This window comes from Vespa mandarinia, chromosome 8 (genome assembly GCF_050613455.1).
Source record: "Vespa mandarinia isolate Hongniang chromosome 8, ASM5061345v1, whole genome shotgun sequence".
Classification (NCBI taxonomy): domain Eukaryota; kingdom Metazoa; phylum Arthropoda; class Insecta; order Hymenoptera; family Vespidae; genus Vespa; species Vespa mandarinia.
The window spans coordinates 4,361,650-4,380,718 of NC_140817.1; the positions used below are offsets into that span (position 1 = coordinate 4,361,650).

The 19,069-nt window shown below is 29.8% G+C and overlaps 4 protein-coding genes across 13 annotated transcripts; 1 reads left to right on the forward strand and 3 right to left on the reverse strand.

Annotated features, from left to right (window-relative positions):
* Positions 1 to 17: 17 nt before the first annotated feature.
* Positions 18 to 2,120, reverse strand: LOC118451185 (dynein regulatory complex subunit 2). The gene is made up of 6 exons (XM_035887476.2): positions 1,681 to 2,120; positions 1,326 to 1,578; positions 1,004 to 1,227; positions 524 to 916; positions 315 to 455; positions 18 to 212 (listed from the first exon to the last, which is right to left on the reverse strand). The coding sequence occupies exons 1-6, from the start codon at positions 1,819 to 1,821 to the stop codon at positions 18 to 20; spliced, it is 1,347 nt and encodes a 448-aa protein (XP_035743369.2). The 5' UTR covers positions 1,822 to 2,120.
* A 319-nt stretch (positions 2,121 to 2,439) lies between these two features.
* LOC118451180 (differentially expressed in FDCP 6-like) lies at positions 2,440 to 5,115 on the reverse strand. The gene is made up of 9 exons (XM_035887463.2): positions 4,982 to 5,115; positions 4,655 to 4,774; positions 4,356 to 4,559; positions 4,144 to 4,259; positions 3,936 to 4,059; positions 3,523 to 3,864; positions 3,256 to 3,457; positions 2,987 to 3,142; positions 2,440 to 2,918 (listed from the first exon to the last, which is right to left on the reverse strand). The coding sequence occupies exons 1-9, from the start codon at positions 5,078 to 5,080 to the stop codon at positions 2,665 to 2,667; spliced, it is 1,617 nt and encodes a 538-aa protein (XP_035743356.1). The 5' UTR covers positions 5,081 to 5,115; the 3' UTR covers positions 2,440 to 2,664.
* LOC118451182 (U6 small nuclear RNA (adenine-(43)-N(6))-methyltransferase) lies at positions 5,060 to 14,615 on the forward strand. 10 transcript variants are annotated; one of them, XM_085658498.1, is made up of 10 exons: positions 5,060 to 5,179; positions 5,673 to 5,916; positions 6,023 to 6,242; positions 6,312 to 6,452; positions 6,524 to 6,881; positions 6,946 to 7,141; positions 7,234 to 7,892; positions 10,121 to 10,295; positions 10,378 to 14,316; positions 14,485 to 14,615. In XM_085658498.1, exons 2-7 carry the CDS (start codon positions 5,812 to 5,814, stop codon positions 7,819 to 7,821), a joined length of 1,608 nt encoding a protein of 535 aa, XP_085514624.1. In that variant the 5' UTR covers positions 5,060 to 5,179; positions 5,673 to 5,811; the 3' UTR covers positions 7,822 to 7,892; positions 10,121 to 10,295; positions 10,378 to 14,316; positions 14,485 to 14,615. The 10 variants fall into 10 exon arrangements, with proteins under 10 accessions (XP_085514624.1, XP_085514625.1, XP_085514628.1 ...); XM_085658499.1 differs by lacking the exon at positions 5,060 to 5,179 and adding an exon at positions 5,189 to 5,309; XM_085658500.1 differs by lacking the exon at positions 5,060 to 5,179 and adding an exon at positions 9,252 to 9,308 and having other exon boundaries at positions 5,586 to 5,916.
* clu (clustered mitochondria protein homolog) lies at positions 9,041 to 19,055 on the reverse strand. Its single transcript, XM_035887457.2, has 17 exons — positions 18,648 to 19,055; positions 15,001 to 15,272; positions 14,479 to 14,901; positions 14,020 to 14,386; positions 13,722 to 13,858; positions 13,363 to 13,643; positions 13,076 to 13,202; positions 12,818 to 12,992; positions 12,536 to 12,738; positions 12,311 to 12,452; positions 11,967 to 12,172; positions 11,677 to 11,883; positions 11,476 to 11,574; positions 11,033 to 11,377; positions 10,658 to 10,930; positions 10,372 to 10,497; positions 9,041 to 10,293 (listed from the first exon to the last, which is right to left on the reverse strand). The coding sequence occupies exons 1-17, from the start codon at positions 18,736 to 18,738 to the stop codon at positions 9,670 to 9,672; spliced, it is 4,098 nt and encodes a 1,365-aa protein (XP_035743350.1). The 5' UTR covers positions 18,739 to 19,055; the 3' UTR covers positions 9,041 to 9,669.
* Positions 19,056 to 19,069: the final 14 nt, after the last annotated feature.

Sequence of the window (19,069 nt, forward strand, 5' to 3'; positions counted from 1 at the left end):
TTTTATTTGCATTCTACTTATATAACAATTGATGTAATTGGTAATGTAGTCTCCATCCTGGAGACACTGATGAGGTAATTACGTAACATATATCTTAAATGTTTGTTTTCTGCTGACAATTTATTACATTCTTTTTTCATCGAAATATTTTCGACCTTTATATGATTATAACGCAACCAAAACTTTTCTAATTTTTGAAATGGTTTAGATACCTGTGTATATATATATATGTATATTTTATATATATAAAAATTATATAAAATTTAAATTATTAAAATTCTTAAAAATTTATATAATTTTACATAAGCACTCACGCAATACATAGTTGATTCTTCTACGATATCTATGTCAGAAGAAATATACATTTTAATAGACACCGATAAAGGTTCTAATTCTGAACATAACTTCATCAATGATAACAGTGCAAAACCTTTTTTAGTAATTTTTTCCAAATCCTGTAAATGAAGAAAAAATATGAAAAAAAAATTAATTAATTAAAATAACCGTTAACTTCGTTTCTCACCTTTATGACATTATTACAAACAACACTTAAATTTTTTAACTGTGTAGATTCTAAAATCTGATTAGTTTTAAAATTTTTTCTTATCGCCAATGATTTGTTTCTCATAAATTTCATTTGATATTTCAATTTATTAATGCTAAACTTCCTTTTTTCTAATAAATTTTCTATTTCATTCTTTATAGTATTAACTGTATTTTGTAATTGTGTATTTAATTTTGGATATTGTGTCATTTCAGTAAAATTAGCATCATCTTGTTCTTTTAAAAATTCATACTGTTTTCTTTTAGTTTCTGTAGTTTTATTATATTCTAACATTATCTCATTTAACTCTTCTGATAAACTTTCTATTTTAATAGAAATTTTGTTTTGAAGTTCTAACATCATATCTTTTCTCTGTAAATAAGAATATAAAAAATTCATTCAGTAAAATATATAGTCGGTAAATTTAAAAAACTCGAATTATTAATTCAATTTTGTTACCAATGAAATTATATTACAAATATTAATAGCATTTTGTGATCTTGTTTTTGTTAATATTTTCTCCAATTCTATTTTCTCATTTGTCGTAATAACTTTTATTTCTTTACAAGCCCTTTCCATATTTATTTTCAATTTATTTAATTCGATTGTTTCTTCACCTTGAACGCTATGCACTTTATAAATATAATCATCACATAAAGCTCTAAGTTTTTGCTTGTATAATTCTATATATGTAGAAAAAAAATTCTTTTTTTAGATTTTTGAATAAAAAATATATTTGGAAAAAGGATATAATATATCTGAAAAATTGCAAGAGTATTACCAATAATTTTATTTATTATTCCAATATGAGCCTCTTGCGATCTTCTATGGTCAATATCTGCCATCTTTATTTCTACATGCAATAATTGTACTATTTTATCCTTATTATTTATCATTCTATCAAAGTTTTTCCAAAGATACGTTACATCTTCGTAAAATTCTTTACATTTAATCCGACGAAGAATAAATCGCCACTGTTCATTTATTTTTGCTGTATTTAATCTAGAAAAAGCTTCTTCGCGTTTCAATTTGTTCTAAATAAAAAAAAAAAATTATCTTAAATATATGTAAAATGAAAATATAAAAAATATTTCATATATGTATATATATATAGTTTATTGTCGAGAATATGTTACCTTACTAAAAATTGCTACCAATTGTTGTTTACGTCTTTTCGCTTCTAATTCTAATTCTGCACGATGCTGCATATAACGAACACGTTCTTCTTCGCTCATACGAGCAAACTTATTAACTTTACCTTTTCTTTTTAATGGCATTTTTCTTTTATATTAAATTATTTAATATATTTATATCAAATACAAAGGAGATATCTTTTGGTCTAATACGATGTTTGGATATATAAATAATACTTGTTATAATATATAATATATTGTTTTATAAATATAAGTTAAATTTAAAAACTTATATAAAAAATGATTTGCACGATATGTTTTAGTACTGATAAATACGCAATACGTAACTTGTACTACTGTATCGCACGCAATAATATAACAGATCTTGTTTGATCAATTCTGTTGTCACTAATTGCGTTCACACACACATATATGTATATATATAAATATATATATATATGTATATATATATATATAAAGTTGGAAGAATATAAATTATTGTAACCATATAAATAGCTATAAAAATATTGACATACATCTTAAAAAAAATATCGCAATTTTTATGTGTAAGTTTAAGTTAAATAACAATATTACGTTAAATATTCTTTTTCATCATAATTAATACTTATTGTAACTTATTTATGCTAATAGCGCTAAAACATTATTAAAAAATTCATATATTATATACAAGAAAAATCGTAATTTAAATCTTAATTTGTGATTCTTTCATACTATAGTTTCATTGTATATATTAAATCATCATATATAAAACAGGTTCTTATGCACTTTGGCTAAATTTTATAACGTGGCAAGTTGTTTGGAATAAGGAACTATAGTGTTAATACCCTGATAAAAGATACATCAAAGTATAATCTCAATATTTTTCATAATTATACTTTCGCGATAAAAGAATTTCAATTCAATATGGATGATTATAGAAATAGTAACAGCTCTTACTCTTCCTTATTCAGTATATAACATGTATCATCAACAATTATTTTGCAATGTCATTGATCTATGATCAAATTTTTCCACAGACAATGGTTTCTCCTTTGTAGTGGGTATAAAACTTTGCGTACGTCTAATTCTTTCACCACTTTTTAAAGGACGTGTTACAACTATTTGCGCTTCCAATAAAATCTGTGCTTCTTCTGCACGCTTTACCTTTTGTTGTGCTGCGCGAAGCTCGGCATCTAAACTTTGCTTTTCGGCTTCCAACATTTGTAATCGCATTTCTGCATCTGTAAATTAATGCTATGGAAAAATTCTTTAATTCATACTTAAGTATGAAAAAAAAAATTCACAATACCTCGCAATTGATGTTCATTCTCTTGCTGTTTACGCTCAAATTCTAACCTTTTCATTTTTTCCATCTCTAATAGATCTTGTTGCTCCTGTTGTAATTTTTCTAATTGCTCTCTTCTTTCCCATTCTTCTCTAAGAACCCTTGCTTGAAGATTTCGAACTATTTACAAATAACAGCATTTGATAAATACTTAAGAAAACAAAGAAAAAACAAAAAACAAAAAAAATACAAAAAAAAATTAAAAATTAAGAAATACAGAATATATCTGTCACCTATTTCTTCATCTCTCAACGCTTGCTTTTCTTCTTGCAAAAGAGTTTCTAATTTTAATTTAGCTTCTTCCAATTCGTGAACCTTAGCTCCTTCCTCTTTTGACAATGCCTCGAGTTTTCTAGCTTGAATTTCTGCCGCGATTCTAGCTTGCCTTTCATATTGCAACTCCAGTCTTGTTTTCTCTTTTTCTTGTTTTACTGACTGATAATATGAAGAATTTATACTTATAAAGTTACAAACAAAATATATTAGTTGTAATAACTTACTTGTCTTAAAGATCTCCTTTGATTTGCTAAAGTTCTTTGATAACCAATTTTTTCACCTGAATGCTGAATAGCAATTTGCAAAGCTGCCAACCATTGTAATCGTCCTTTGTGATCATCTGCCACTAATTCTATGCATCTATGTTCAGGCGTACTTAATACAAATCTTCTGTCAGGCTTTCCACCACTAGTAATCGCATCGGCCCAACAATTTGTACTCAATATTATTGAACCTGATGGTTCTTTTTGTTGAGAATCTTTAAAATATAATAGTTCACCAGGACGAAGAACAAACCAAAAATACTTCAAAGTTGGAAGTAAGAAACCTTTTTTCATTAAATATCCCTATAAAAATATTTATTAACAAATAAACATAATTTTTAAATTGCATTATTAGGTAACAATGAATATCTTACTTTTTTCACCACATTTTCTATATATATTTGATGGAGATCATCTATAGCTTCGGTCAATGCTATGTTATCCAAAGTTCTACCACCACTATATTTGGATTCCAAAACTGCCAGAAACGTGGGAAATCTTTCAAAGCCATTATTAATGAATATTTTAAATATAATATCTCTATAATGATATATATAATTCAAATTGCTTGTAATAAAATACCTAAAAGTTCCAATAGCTGCTGATAAAGCTGCAAAATCTGCTGCATCCCATTGCAATCCTAATGATGTTACCAAATGAGAAGCAACTTGAGCTACTTCATCAGTATGCATTGCAATCTATAAAATAAATAAAGAATCATTGTTCTTTTTGAAGATAACATAATAACAAACAATAAATCATAATGATTATTGTAATATGTAATGATGACAAACCATATGATAATCCATATTATCTGATTCTGATTCAGCTAATAAACAAAATACTCTAAATAATTGATAAACGCTATTAGGTTCAAATATTGGATGCGACCTTTCTAAATACATTTTTTTACAGATCAACCAGCATATTTCATCTATCCCTTTTTCCAACGATCTATGTATTTGTATAGAAGTTGCATCGGTAATTGATGAGAAAACCTATAATTATATATAATTAATTAAAGATAATAAATTAATTAAATAATATAAAAAGAATTAAAAAAAAAAAAGACTAAATAAATTAATGATTTTACCTCTTTTTGCAAGTAAAAAATATATTGATCAAATGAAAGATTCTGAGTACTACGGTAATGTTCTAGACCTTTTTCAACACCATATAAGTCCATTAACGTACCGATGTTGGCCGTTAACACCTATAGAAAAAAAAAAAAGGAAAGGTCAACGTCGAGATAATAAATATCATATATATAAAAATTCATAGAAAATTATGAGACGAAACGTAGCCACACCCGAATGTCGAATAATTCGAAAATGAAATCTCACGGATTCATTTGGTTTTAATCGTAAGAAATAAAGTCATAACTAAAAATTATAAAAAGAGTACACAAAGAATGACTCACCTTTAACTTCGATTTAGCAACAAGATCAGGTGTATCACCTTGCAACGCGTGAAACGCGTGCCAAATACTGTTCGTCACATTTTTTAGTAGATGGGTCATTATTCTGACGAAAATGTGCAACAGGTGTTTTTTCTCTCTACGGCGTTTCTATATCCTCATCGTTGCTGTACATATCGAGCAATGAACATTAGCGCGTCGGTGCGTATCAGTGAATGGCGGTACATACAACGCCTCCGCTTGTCTTTTTTTTTAACTCAATTAAAACAACTTCATAAGATCTTACGTTTTCCGTTAAAGTAAATTATTCATTGTACTTGTTACAAACGAGGTATAATCAGACTTTAAATTCATTGAATTTAATTATATCAATGAACAAATTTTTAAATATATAAGCGTGTACTGTCGATAATACTAACGTATAAACAAATTAATTATGATCATATTTTTTTAATTTCCGCAGTAATTCGTTATAATGCACTTGCATCCTTATTGACGAATCTATACGTAGATAGTTCGAGGTCGTTGACTTACTTCTTACTAGATTCATCCAGTTTAGTACAATATGTGATCACTAGAGAGCGTTGATAAACAATAATGTTGATCAACTTTAATGATACAATAATAGAAGTATTTATTTTTTTTTTATTCTGAACTTCATTCATTGATATAGTCTTCTTTTCTGTTTTTTTAGAAATGTGCAATTAATGACGAAATATGTTGTCTTGTAATGAAAATATTGTGTATTCATAGTGTACACTTTACTGAATTAATTATTTGCGTCGCGTTTAGAATATAATAACACGTACTATTGTAAATTGCAAATTCATACAATGGCATTGCGAAAGTTAATGCATCCAAGAAATAAATATAAAAAGAGTCCTAATTTTAAACAACTTGCTCTTTTGTATCCAGAATTTCGAAAAGTTGCAGTTACGGTAAGAAGAAATATTCTAACTAATTAAAATTGTATTTATGTATGTATAAATATATATATATATATATATATATATATATATGTATTTATATACATATATGCATTAGGATCTCACAGGAAAAGTGCATATTGACTTTAAAAATGAAGAAACTTTGCGTATTCTTACCAGAGTATTATTAAAACATGACTTCGATCTCACAGTAAAGATACCACAAAATAAATTAGTACCAACTTTACCTTTACGTTTGAATTATATTTTGTGGATTGAAGATTTGATGACACATGCCTCTTTTACTAAAATGGAAAATGTTAAAGGCATTGATATTGGTAAATAAATAAAACTTTAATTACGACGTAACAATTCTTTAATTATAATAATATAGATATTTTGTATAGGAACAGGAGCAGTTTGTATATATCCTTTATTGCTGGCAAAAATATATGGATGTTATATGTTTGGAACAGAAGTTGACGACACAAGTATTGAATCAGCAATAGAAAATGTTAAGAATAATAATCTAGAAAATTTAATTCAAGGTAGACCTTTAATTATTTTAGTGATAATATGTAAAAATATATATATAAAAAAAAAGTATTTATTGATTTAGTGATCAAAGTGGATAAAAATAAAATTCTGAAAGAAACGATAGAAGAAAATGAAACTTTTCATTTTATAATGTGTAATCCTCCATTTTTTGAAACTGAAGATACATCAGATAAAGTAATAAAACAACAACCACCAAGAAATGCTCCTACTGGCAGTAATAAGGAACTAAGCATTGAAGGAGGTGAAAAATTATTTGTAACAAAAATGATTGAAGAGAGTATACAGATTGGTGAAAAGATAAAAATATATACTTCTATGTTTGGAAAAAAAAATAGTTTATTCTACTTTGTCAAATTATTAAAGGAACATAATATAAACAATTTCACATGGACAGAATTTTGTCAAGGCCACACAAAACGGTGAATAATATATTTTATTTGAATTCTATTAAAGAAATAATATTTATAAAATTTATTTATATAGATGGGGTTTAGCATGGTCTTTCTTGTCAATAGATGTATGTGATTTGACAAAAGCACCTGTTATAAGAGAAAGCAATATCATGGATAAGTTTTCAAAAGATCACTCACCTTTGGAAATAATATTTCCCATGCAAGATAAATATCTACTAATTAACGATGTTATTATAGAATTAAAGAAGATAATTAACAGTTTACAGGTAATATAATATTAACAAAATTTTAGTTTCACATTTGTATTTGTATGTAGTTTTATTCTTTTTTTTGTCTTCTTCTTTTTTTCTTTTAATAGATAAATATAAAAGAGTTAGAGTTACAAAAAAATACGTTGAGTGAATGGGGATGTCAACTCACAGCACAAAATGATACATGGTCGCATGCGCGTAGAAAACGTCGTTTAGCCGAAAGACAAAGTAAAGATTGCAAAAAAGTAAATATAGAAAGTACTCTAGTTACAGAGCAAATTAATGTAGAATCTGAAATCAGAAAAACACAACATATGGATATAAAAAATAAAGATACACAGTTTGTTTCTACAAAAGACACAGAAATATCTGATCATAAAGGTCCTTTGTTAATTTTCAATTTATTTCTTAACATATTAGAGGATGAACAAGATCCTGAAAAAAAAAATGTAAAGATTAGTTTATTTTTCGAAAGTGGAAGTGGTGGGAGAAATACACTGGAAACATTGAGACAATATTTGATAAACAAATTAAATGTCCGAATATATTTTCAACAATTTTGTTCTAAAACAAATAAAAAGAGAAGAAAAAAATTCAAGAAAGCAAAGAAAGATCCTCCCTCTAAATTAAATAAACGAGAAAAAGAAAAAAAATTAAATATTTCGTCAGCTGAGGACAGTGCAGATTCATTTTAGATTGTATTAATTTTGTATAACAATGAGAAACAACGTATTTCACACAATAATTTTATCAACATATACAAAAGGTATGTCTAAATTAAGTATTTAACTTTATTTATAATCAAATACTTATAGACTAAAGTTTCTTTATCGTACAATTCAGTTTAATCAGTGTTATACATTTTGTAGGGGGTAAAGTGTATGAATCTGTTTTAAAATTATATATGGCATGGTAATAAATCGCTAATTCAGATCTTTCACTACTGTTAATAGACATGATTCTTTATGCATCTAAATACTATTTTTATTTACTATTTATATTGCAATAAAACAGTCTGTTTTGTTTTTCATGGTAACTTCTAATATTTTGAAGCTAGTTTGTTTCAATCATAATGATTTCTAAAAATAAAGCTGAAATATGACATATATATTTTTTTTAAATGATAAATTTGTGATTCATGTAATAGAGAAAAAAAAAAATATTAACACCTTTGTAATAATCACTGATATCTTAGCATTACTTATAGTATAATTAATGATTATATTAAACTAATGCTACTCTAGCAGTAATTTGACTAATGAGTTGCATCTGTATGTAGATGATTACAAATGTAATAATGTAGGTGCCATTATGTCACATTCCTCGTTATTGTTTATCCTATGCATATTAAAAGGCAAATGCATTATTTATAATGTTCAATATTTGCACAGAAGTAAATGAATTTAAAAAATAATGATCAGGAAGCCCTTTAACGCGAATTTAATGAAATCTAACTAATGAAAAGTAAAATTTCATGATATACGAATGTAAAAATGGCATTATACATTTCTCTATCATTGGTAACAAGAATGAAAAACAATATAAGTGTATTTTTATGACACAAAATGATCACTTTTTCAAAATATACTAATGAAGTATACTATGTATAACTATAAAAAAGAGAAAACAAATGACTTAAATGTTAATAACGTGTCAATGAATATTCATAGTTCATTAAAAAAAAAAAAAAAAAAAAAAAAAAAAAAAAGAAAAAGAAATAAAATAAAACGAACACTGTCTTAACATTTCCGTTAAATCTCCTCTCACAAACAATTACTAAAGAACATTAAAAGTAAGACAAAATAAATCAACAAATAATCAAAATTTGACGTATCTATGTGTGAGTACATGTTCGTGCACGCGCGCGTGTATATGTTACGATATAGTTTTGCCATGATGAAAGTATAAATATTCAAGGCCTTAGAAAAATGCTTTGCAATTATGAAAACTTCTTGTTCTTCGATTTTAATGAATTTTTTCAATTACACGTAGACCTTCTTTTGTATCTGGTCAAATGAATTTACCACGCTGGTAAATTTTCTCCTTATAAGAGATAAGATCTCTTTGAACGTTATTTACATTGAACAACAATTGAATTTGTTTATTGTATCTGATTATGATATAGAAGGGCCAAGTAAAATCCGCAACATTTTAAAGAGCGAACGTCACAGATCTGATGAAAGTACGTATTTTTTCTTTTTTTTTTTCTTTTTTTTTTCTTTTTTTTTTTCCTTTTTCTTTTTTTTTCTTTTTCTTTTCTTTTTTTTTTCTTTTTTTTGCAAATGCGCTCCTTCCCACATATTGATTACGACTTTGAAACACTGCACTGCAAAAGTTCCAACATTATAGCACTATAAACAAATATAATGCACTATTTGACAATCCTATTACAAAGACACTGCCCCACTCCGATTTTATTCCAATCGTATATGTGTTCTTATAAGCGTTACCTTTCGAAAGGACAAACGCGGGCATGATGAGAGAGACTAGGATTTGAAAATGATACTACTAACTCTTTCTATATCTGTATGCATATAAAAAGCTCAGCTTTCTGCCATGACCGGTTCTAATGTTGCTTTAGTCTCTTCTAGCTTTTTCCCTTCTGACTTTTGTTCAATTTTTCGATTTTCCTTCTCGTTCTTTTTGCTTTCAGTAGTTTCGATCGCTTTGCTTTCGTTATCCGGCGATTGTTCTTTCTGTCGCTTTTCAATTTCCGCTTTGAAATTTTCAATATCCTGCTGACTGATTTGTACGAAAAGAATACCATTTATCACATTTAACATGTCAAGAACCGAACCCATACTAGGTGGTTGCACTTGAATAGGCGGCAATGTAACTCCTGACTTTCCCGTGTAAATTTCATTCATCTTCTTTTGTAATACTACGGCTTGTTGCGTAAGATGTCTCAGACAGTCACTACTTTCTTTTGTTTTTTCATGATCTTCGCCCAATTGTTGTTTATAAATCGCGTAAGTTTCTTTTTCATTGTTTAAGGCTGCACGGAAATCACCCATACATGATTGGGTCCTTGCAACAAGATGATAAGATACTGCTACTTTCAATGAACGCGGACCATGATAACGAAGATTTAAATCCAGAGCATGTTCCAAAAATCTAAGTGATAATTCATACTCCCCAACGGCATGTAATATTAAAGAAATGTTACTCTGTAAGTATATAAGAAAAAGTCAAGTTTTAATTATAACACAATATTTATCAACAACAAATATCTCTATGTTACTTACATCAAGAAGAGCTACTTCCGGATGATCTTCACCACAAACTAACAATGCGAGATAACGTGCTCTGTATAATAATCGTAACGATACGGAAACTTGACCATTTGCAAAAGAATACAATGCGAGATGAATCTAGTAATGAGAGAAAGAGAGAGAGAGAAAAAAAAGATAAATTTCCGACAATGTTATGAATCTAGTAATGAAGGGGGGAAAAAGAAAAATAAATAAATTTCCAACAATATTTAAATAAATATAATTGTAGAAAGAAATTCATTTCGTTTCGAACACTTACATATTCCGTGATAGTATATGGATGATCTATACCATTCACTCTTTCTGACATGAGTACAGCTTTTTGTTGGGTTGCTAATGCTTCTCCATGATCTCCCATTATATAATTCAACCTTGCAAGCATTCTAAGACATTGTGCAATTTCAGGATGCATGGCTCCATAAACATTGTTCAATAAATTCAATGCTTCGCTTATTAATTCATATCCATCCTTCAAATAACCTTGTTGAATCTTGCTCTGTCCAGTTGTATAAAAGTTATAAGCATCACTAGCCTGTAATAATATTAAACGATTGTTGTCCTTTAATTTCTTTTTCTTTTTTTCTTTTTAATGCTTTAAGATAATTAATTTATATGTAATTTGTATTCAACTCACTCTAGGGTTGATATGTTTAACAACAGGGAAAATATTTAAGATGTCTTCCTCAAAGAACGTGGCTCTATTTCTATTTTCAAAATTATATTCACGAAGTAATATCTGAATTCCCGTTTTTATGCAAAAACCACGAAGCAAGGAAATCTTTTGTAGATGGAAATGTTCGATCGTAGCATCCAATGATTCCGGTGTTGGTGTCTCCCAATCGTAATAACTTTTCAGATCTGCTTTAATTTGTTGCCAAAGTGATTTTGGTGTCAAGGATGCCCATTCAACTTCCGATTGTTGTGGTCCATTATTTCTACCCTTTCTTTTATTACGTCTTTTTGCTGTTTTACTTTGCAACTGAAAATAAACAATAATTATCGTCGGAACAAATATTACTTTTTCTTTTTTTTTTTTTTTCTTTTATATGTCGTATAAAATGTTTTACAGTAACATACTTCTTCAAGATTTTGTTGAGGATGTATGATTTGTGCTGAAGATAATAAACAATTTAAGAAATGACTGATAGCTGCTGAGAGACTCATTAATTCTGTACCCTGAAATATAAAATAATATTAGATAAAGAAAGAGAGAAAACAGAGAGGCGGGGGGAGAACACTTTTTTGAATAATTTTTTAATCAATATCTTGATAATTTACCTGCATATAAGACGTGAAAATATGTTTTGCTGAACGTAAAATAAGTTCTGAAACGGCAATACGATTGAGATATCGTAACTGGGGTACTGCAGCTAACATGACCGCTAGTTTTCCAAGATAACGAACGTTAATACCTCTACCATGTAAAGCTTCTATCAACGTGCTACCATCCATGGCAGCGGCCGTATGATCTAAACATTCTCGAATCTAAAATTAATATTAATTTGTAATGAAATTAAATGTAGTTAACATGAAAAGATAATGTTACTATTATATACAAATGGACTCACAAAAGTTGGGAGTTGTACAGTCAATAGGAAATCTGCAGCATCTTTGACCAATTGTTTTTGTTTCTTCAATGCAACGTCATTTGGATCTGGATGACGAACTCCAGGCGAGAAAACATCCGGATTAAATCTTACATCAAATTCCGCATCTCGTAAACTTCCAACAGCTGCTGCAGCTCTACGAACTATTTCTTTAGTACTTTCTTCCACTGTTAAAAGAAAAAAAAAGAAAAAAAAAAAAAGAAAAAAAAAAGAAAAAAAAATAGCAAAGAAAAAGATACACAAGTGACATTAAATATATCTATGTATCACATGTATAAGTATATAAACGAATATACAATACATACATTCTTGCTTTTCACCTCCTGTTATAGAATCAGTAATACTCTCAACAATTTTTTTAGCTTCATCAGCCTCGATTAAAGACTGTGCTGAAACTTCTTTGTTACTGTCAACTGCCACGGCATTTGCTTCTTCTTTTTTATTTTCCTAAAATTATCGATTGTTCTAAATAAAATATTTAATAGTCATTAATGTTAAAAAAAAAAGAAAATATCTGAAAATTGTATTACCTTTGACGATGATTCTTTTTCTTTCTGTGACTTTCGAGCAGACGTAAGTTGTTGAAGATGAACAGCAGCATGCTTGATAAATTGAACATATCTAGCTTCCACGAAAGAATCGATTAATTCTTGACGAAGACAAGCCAATTTGTGTTTATGTTCAATAGGAAAGCCTAACGCCCTTGCTTCTTTACTTAATTCAACGCCTTCCACTAAACAAAGTATGGAGAATTTTAAAAAATTCTAATTCTCTGTCTATTAACTTATAATTACTCCTATTAATTAACTTACATTTTAAGAAATTAACATCGGGCGGAAAAGTCCTGAGTAAATCTAAAACATAATGTCGAGAATCATTTCCAATGATACCCTTACATTCCACACTACTACAAAGTTCAACTTCCTCTCCAGCATCATTAATTACTTTATGAGGCAATATTTTTAATTGTTGTCCAGCTTTGTTTAACTGTAAAGATAAATATTTACTATGTATAAACTATGATAACAAATATGGAACAAAATTTATTTAGATTTATTATGCGCACATACCAATTCAATATATTTCGGATGTGTAAGAACATTTTTCCCAAAATCTATAGAACCATATATAACAGATTGTTCTTGTTCACGTTCTAAGATTCCTGGGATAATAGATTGAGCAGTAACACGGTAACCTCTGTAAAGAGTGACAGTAAATAGAATGATTTAAAACGGGAAGAAGATTCAATTATATATGAAATTTTTTTTTAATTTTTACACAATTACATAAAATTATAAGAAACATATATGTGTGTATGTGTGTATATATATATATATATTTATATGTTTCGATATACCTATAATCAATAACAACTGTGCCAAGAGTATAGAGTCCAAGTAAATCAACAGCAGCATAAACTCTAACGCCTTGTAAATCATTACGAGGAGCAACGAAAGCAGCAGCATCACCACCGAGTTCCTTGTAATGATCTCGTACATCAAAGCCTAAAGAGAAAAAAATATTGTTCCAAATAAACATTTGCATCTTTGCTTCCTCGCCCGGATTTATGGCCATGACATTGCCATCGATTACGGCGACTGCTCCTCGAGTCGCTGCAGCGACAAAATCACTATGAACCTAAAGAGATAATATTTCAATACTATTAAATTTACAAATATTTTCTTAAAGAAATTGTCTTAATGAAAGAAAATAAACCTTGAAAATAGCACGTTCTCTTAATAATCTCTCGGGTAAATTTTTGCGAGGTAATTCCCTGGTAGTTTGCAATTCTTCGTTCCAATCTCGTGTTTGTCCTGGGATATGTTCTTCGTAGCCTAATTTTGATGAGAAAGCTATAAAGAAGAATGAAAGAATGTAACAAAAAAAAAGAAAAAAAAAAGAGAGAGAGAGAAAAAGAAAAAAGAAAGAAAAACAAAATTAAAAAGATCATTATTAATCTTATAATAATCACTGTTTGAAAAAGGGCTATTGCATATTCATAATTAAAACTTACTGTCTTCAGCACGTATAGCGTCAATAGTGTGCTCGGTTTGTGGAGCACTCCATGCATACAGTTGATAGGGTGTCGCAACTCTTTCGAAAGGATGTCTTTGCGTTCTCCGTCTCTGCATGGCAGCGAAGCCTCTCTTGAAAGCTGGACTCAATTGGTTCAACAACTCGATCAAGCTATGGCACAGATGACTCGGCGTTGCTGGTTTTGGATTAAATATCTCCTTTGTTGATTGATTAACAAAGAAACCCCTAGCGCAGGCCGTTAAATAATACTGCTTATCTTCCAGAGTTATAACGTGTAAGTATAAGAGATCACCATGTAATTTTCTGTGACCTGGTGGTGGATTCCACCCGGACGTTGTTAACACCTTTATAAATAATAAAATAAATATTGTATATAATAACGACGTCATTATTTACTATAATGAATATATATAATATCAGAGAACAAATTTCTCACTTTTAGGCACGGCGGACATTTTTGTTCTTTAGCTTGAGGTTGCAAAGGCAATAAAGGCCTATCTTTACAACCAGGTATAATGTAATCCGGCGGAGTACAATCGACCGAATCCGCTCGTGTTTTCTTTTTCTCTAGAATATCGCCATTGGTAACAACATTTAGGAACGATAAACTACTACATTCAACGCCATTATAAGCGTCTGTAGGATCTACGGATTTCAATAAGTCTCGAACGTGTCGCACGTGTATACGAGCTTCCCGCATTGTGTAGGGTTCTTCGACGACCCTAATAACAGAACCTTCTTTTAGGCCCTCGATATTTTTCAACTCGGCAAAGTTATCCAGTGTATTTCCGTCGAGTTGAAGGGAGAAACAGGTACGATGGCAAGTGTCCTCGCGGTCCATAAGTAGTTGGTGAATTTCCTAAGGATTAATAATGTATTATTAAAATATCAAGGATTTCGTAGAGATAAATTTTTTTTTTCTTTTCTTTTTCTTTTTTTTTTAAGATCATTATCATACCTGTACCAATTCCATGCTGGAAACCTGAATATCGAATGGCTCAGCGCCAGGGCTAACGATTTTAACAGTAAATCCCATATCTTGGATATAAACAACTTCTTGCTCGTTGACCGCATCTTTCTCTTTATCCTTGTCTTGTTCCTTATCAAGCTTTTCATCCTTTTTATCTTTTTCCTTCTCCCCTTCCTTTGTAGCTTCAACTTCGCCCTTTTCTACAACATTTTCTGCGATCGTACTTGTGCTACCGCTTTCTTCGCCGTTCTGCTTAACTTCTGAAAAAGTAAAACAGGCGTCATATTTTTTTTTTTTTTTATTATTATTATTATTATTATTATCATTTTCAAAAATCATACTGTCTTTTAAATATTTTAATTATTTCATTGTGAACATGCAGACGTTCTTGATACTACCACAACTTGCATTTACCAATGTACTTATAAATAAACATCAATGTAAATAGTACGCACTCAAATGCCGTACTATTTTTATCGATCCCATGTTTGCAATATATCTGACTATATAGATATATTTTAGAACGGACATCGATCTTGGATCTATTATGATTATTTAACAAATGAAATTTAGAAATTCAGCTTTGGAAAAATATTTCTTTTTTAAATAAAGAAAAATTAAAGAAAAAAATTAAAATTAAAAAAGAAAAAGAATGAAAAAGATGAAATGAAAAAAAAAAATGTTAAACAAAAAATTAATTCCTCGAGAGGCTTTAACTTTATCGCAAAAGGAAATCGCCTTATCTATGGTTATTTTCTTTTTCTTAGGTAATAAATCACTTTTCATAGGTAGAGTTTCGACCTTATCGCTGAAAGATAAACAGGAAAAAAAAATCATGAAGATGAAAGGAAAGAAGAGAAAAAGAAACGTTCGTCCAAACGTTAAATATTCACACGATTCGAGAAATGATTTTTTTGTTCTTCGTTTACATAAATCTAATAGTACAATTAATATTTACTGATTTATTAATCATTTTTTTTAATCAAATATTATTTACCACACTTTAATACATTTAATGAAATAGAAAATAAACATGAATATATATATATATATATACACATACATACATATATAAAGCTAATCCGAAATATTAAGATTATTGCCTCATACATTGTGAAGTTAATTATTTCAAAGAGAGAGAAAAAGAAAAGAAAAGAAGGAATAAGATTTTGTCAAAGGGCTTATAATTGTAAAAGGTAAAGAAATATTATTATGATATTGAGATGAAACAGTTCGTTCGTTGTTTTAATGGCTCCATAGAGAAGACCGATAACCTCTCCTTATCGATATTTTTTTCTACCATCCGCCATTGTACTTTTGAAACACGTAAATGGAAAATGGAAAAAATTTGTTTTAATCGACGCGTTCTTTTATTTTTTTCTATTTCTCGAAAATCCTTTTCTTTTTCGCTTTTGCTTTTTCCGAGTTTTATACATGCTCAAGCGGGAAAATTAGAATTTTTTCAAATTAGTCAAAATGCAAACATATTTTCTTTGCCTTTCGTATAATTAGTTTGTTTTAACCGTATAATTTGAACACGTAATTAAGATCAAATTGCAACTGAAACATTAAAGAAGTATAAAAGGCACGAAAAAAGGAAAGGGAATATAAGTTTTCACGTGTGTCCTTTGACCAACGTAGTTCCTTCTTTCAAAGCGACAGTGCAAATGTGTGTGTGTGTGTGTGTGTGTGTGTGTGTGTGTGTGTGTGTAGTTCGTTAACTCGCACGTGTCATTCGTGTCTGCTCTTTTTTTCTTTCTAACACAAGAAACTATAAATGCATTTTCTAAAAGCAAGAGTACGGAGAAGGGGGAGGGGGAAGAAGAAAAATAAAAGGAAAAACGAAGATCTTGGTTGTGCATTATGTTCAATAAAAATGAACAATGTACGTTGCTTTTATAATTTCATTACATTTGATAACTCGTCAATTGCATAATGTAATTTGTTCTCGATAATCTTTCTGTCACAAAATACATGATAAACTATTTAAATAACCAATTGCGGTCACGGAAGACATAACCTCGATGGTCGATCGATGATAAAATGGAAAAATTTGTAATATAAATCTAAAAAAAAATAAAAAGGAAAGAAAAGAAAAATATATCTTATCAATGGCGAACAATGCACGTTATAAATTCCTAAAAACGTCTTTTTCGTTAGTTTTCTTTTGTATTAAAATAGGTCAATAAATTTTCAGTTTGGCATTTCCAACATTAAAATGCATGCGTCTCTTTCCCCGACCGTTATGCCAACAACGGCCGTTATATTCTACGCTATTACCATCACAAAAACGAGCTCTATAAACATTGCGAAGAATCAGACTATCGCTGACGAGTCTTCTTCAAGTTGCGAGGCTAAGCGTAAAAAGTGAAGGGTCAACATAAAAGAATCCTCTCGTTCGACGAATCGATTTGACAAATCGAATCACTCGATGACAAACCATAAAAACCATCGATTTTCATTATATCGCTAACTGTATGTATTTGAAATTTAAATGAAAGCGCGGGTTAAAGCCAATGTTCCTCCGCGGGGATAGAAAATGGGAGGAATTGGCAATGAGAAAATAACGCGAAGGCCGAAATTGAATTCCTGTTGTTATTTCTTTTGTAATATATATTATCTATGTAAAAAAAAAAAAAAAAAAAAAAAAAAAAAAAAAAAAAAGAGAGAAAAGAAAAAAAGAGAGAAAAGAAAAAAAGAAACGTATGTTCCTTTAAAAAATTGATAAATAAACTAATATTCTTTTTGACGAATAATAAATTCTTAGCGCCTAACACGTGATCTTCCGTTAATTACACATGTCCGGTACCCATTGAAAATACGAAAGAGACATAAGTTATAGTATTCATTAAGAAGAAACCATTATATCAGAATATTTTCATTGAAGATTCTTTTCTCAAGTAGTCGAGTATGTGTCTCGATAACTAAACGCATCGATTCGAAGACTGGGAAAGGGATGCGTAGATGCAGCGGAATTCGTCGTTCATCGGAAACTAGATCGGTTTCTATTGTGAGAGATATTCTATATATATATATAACGAATATATACATACATACATACATACATACATACATACATATATGTATATATATATATATATATATCGAAAACAAAAATAGCAAAAATGAAAGAGAACTTATTTTTTAACGTTCGCAAACGTATTGAAAAAAAAGGCGTAAATTCGTCTGCTAGGTAACGTTCAGTGTCTTCTGCTGGGTTCTTTTTCTCTCTCTCTCTCTCTCCCTCTCTATCTCTTCCCCTTTCTCATTTTCTCTCTCTCTCTCTCTCTCTTTCTTTCTACATCGTGCTCACATGACTCCAGAACGTGTGAGATTCGCGCAATTGAAGATATTACATAACTGAACTTCTAAGACCCGGCGACTCGAGAAAGCCAGAATGAAGAAAAGAAAGACAAGGATGCAACTTTATTAAAAGCACATTAAAAAGCCCGAAAGAAATCTCATAATTGAGTAATTATCGAAATGATTCTTCTATACGTTATATTACGTAACGACCCTTTGAACACGCACGATGCGCACAGATTTAACCTCGAAAAATAGTTCGAGACGATCGAAGAAGCGACACATGTTTTTTTTTTTTCATCTCGATGAAATAAAATTTTATGTTCACTAACCGGTCGCGTTTCGATCCTCGGTGCCGTTCAGCAAGGGTATTTTCACGCTCCCGTTTTCCCCGGATGCCTTGATCTGAGCGCCCAGTGCCATTCCTCGTCGACAAATTCCCTCGAGTTGCTTTAGTTCAAGCGATTTTTTTCAACGTGATACGAATGATTATTTTCTCACGAAAATCACGGTACCGGGATCGCGCCACGAACTTTTTTCTTTCTGATAAATTTCGAAAAAGAGAGAGAGAAAAAGAGAAAAAAAGAGTGAGAGAGAGAGAAAGAGAGCACGGGCACGATCGACGACCAACTTTTTCACGGGGCGGCACACTACTCGGCTCCGCGCTATACCGAGCCGCTTTTCTCTACCGCACGTGCGTTTCGAACGAAGTACAAAGTCTAACCGACGGGATTGGTCAAATGGAACCTCACGC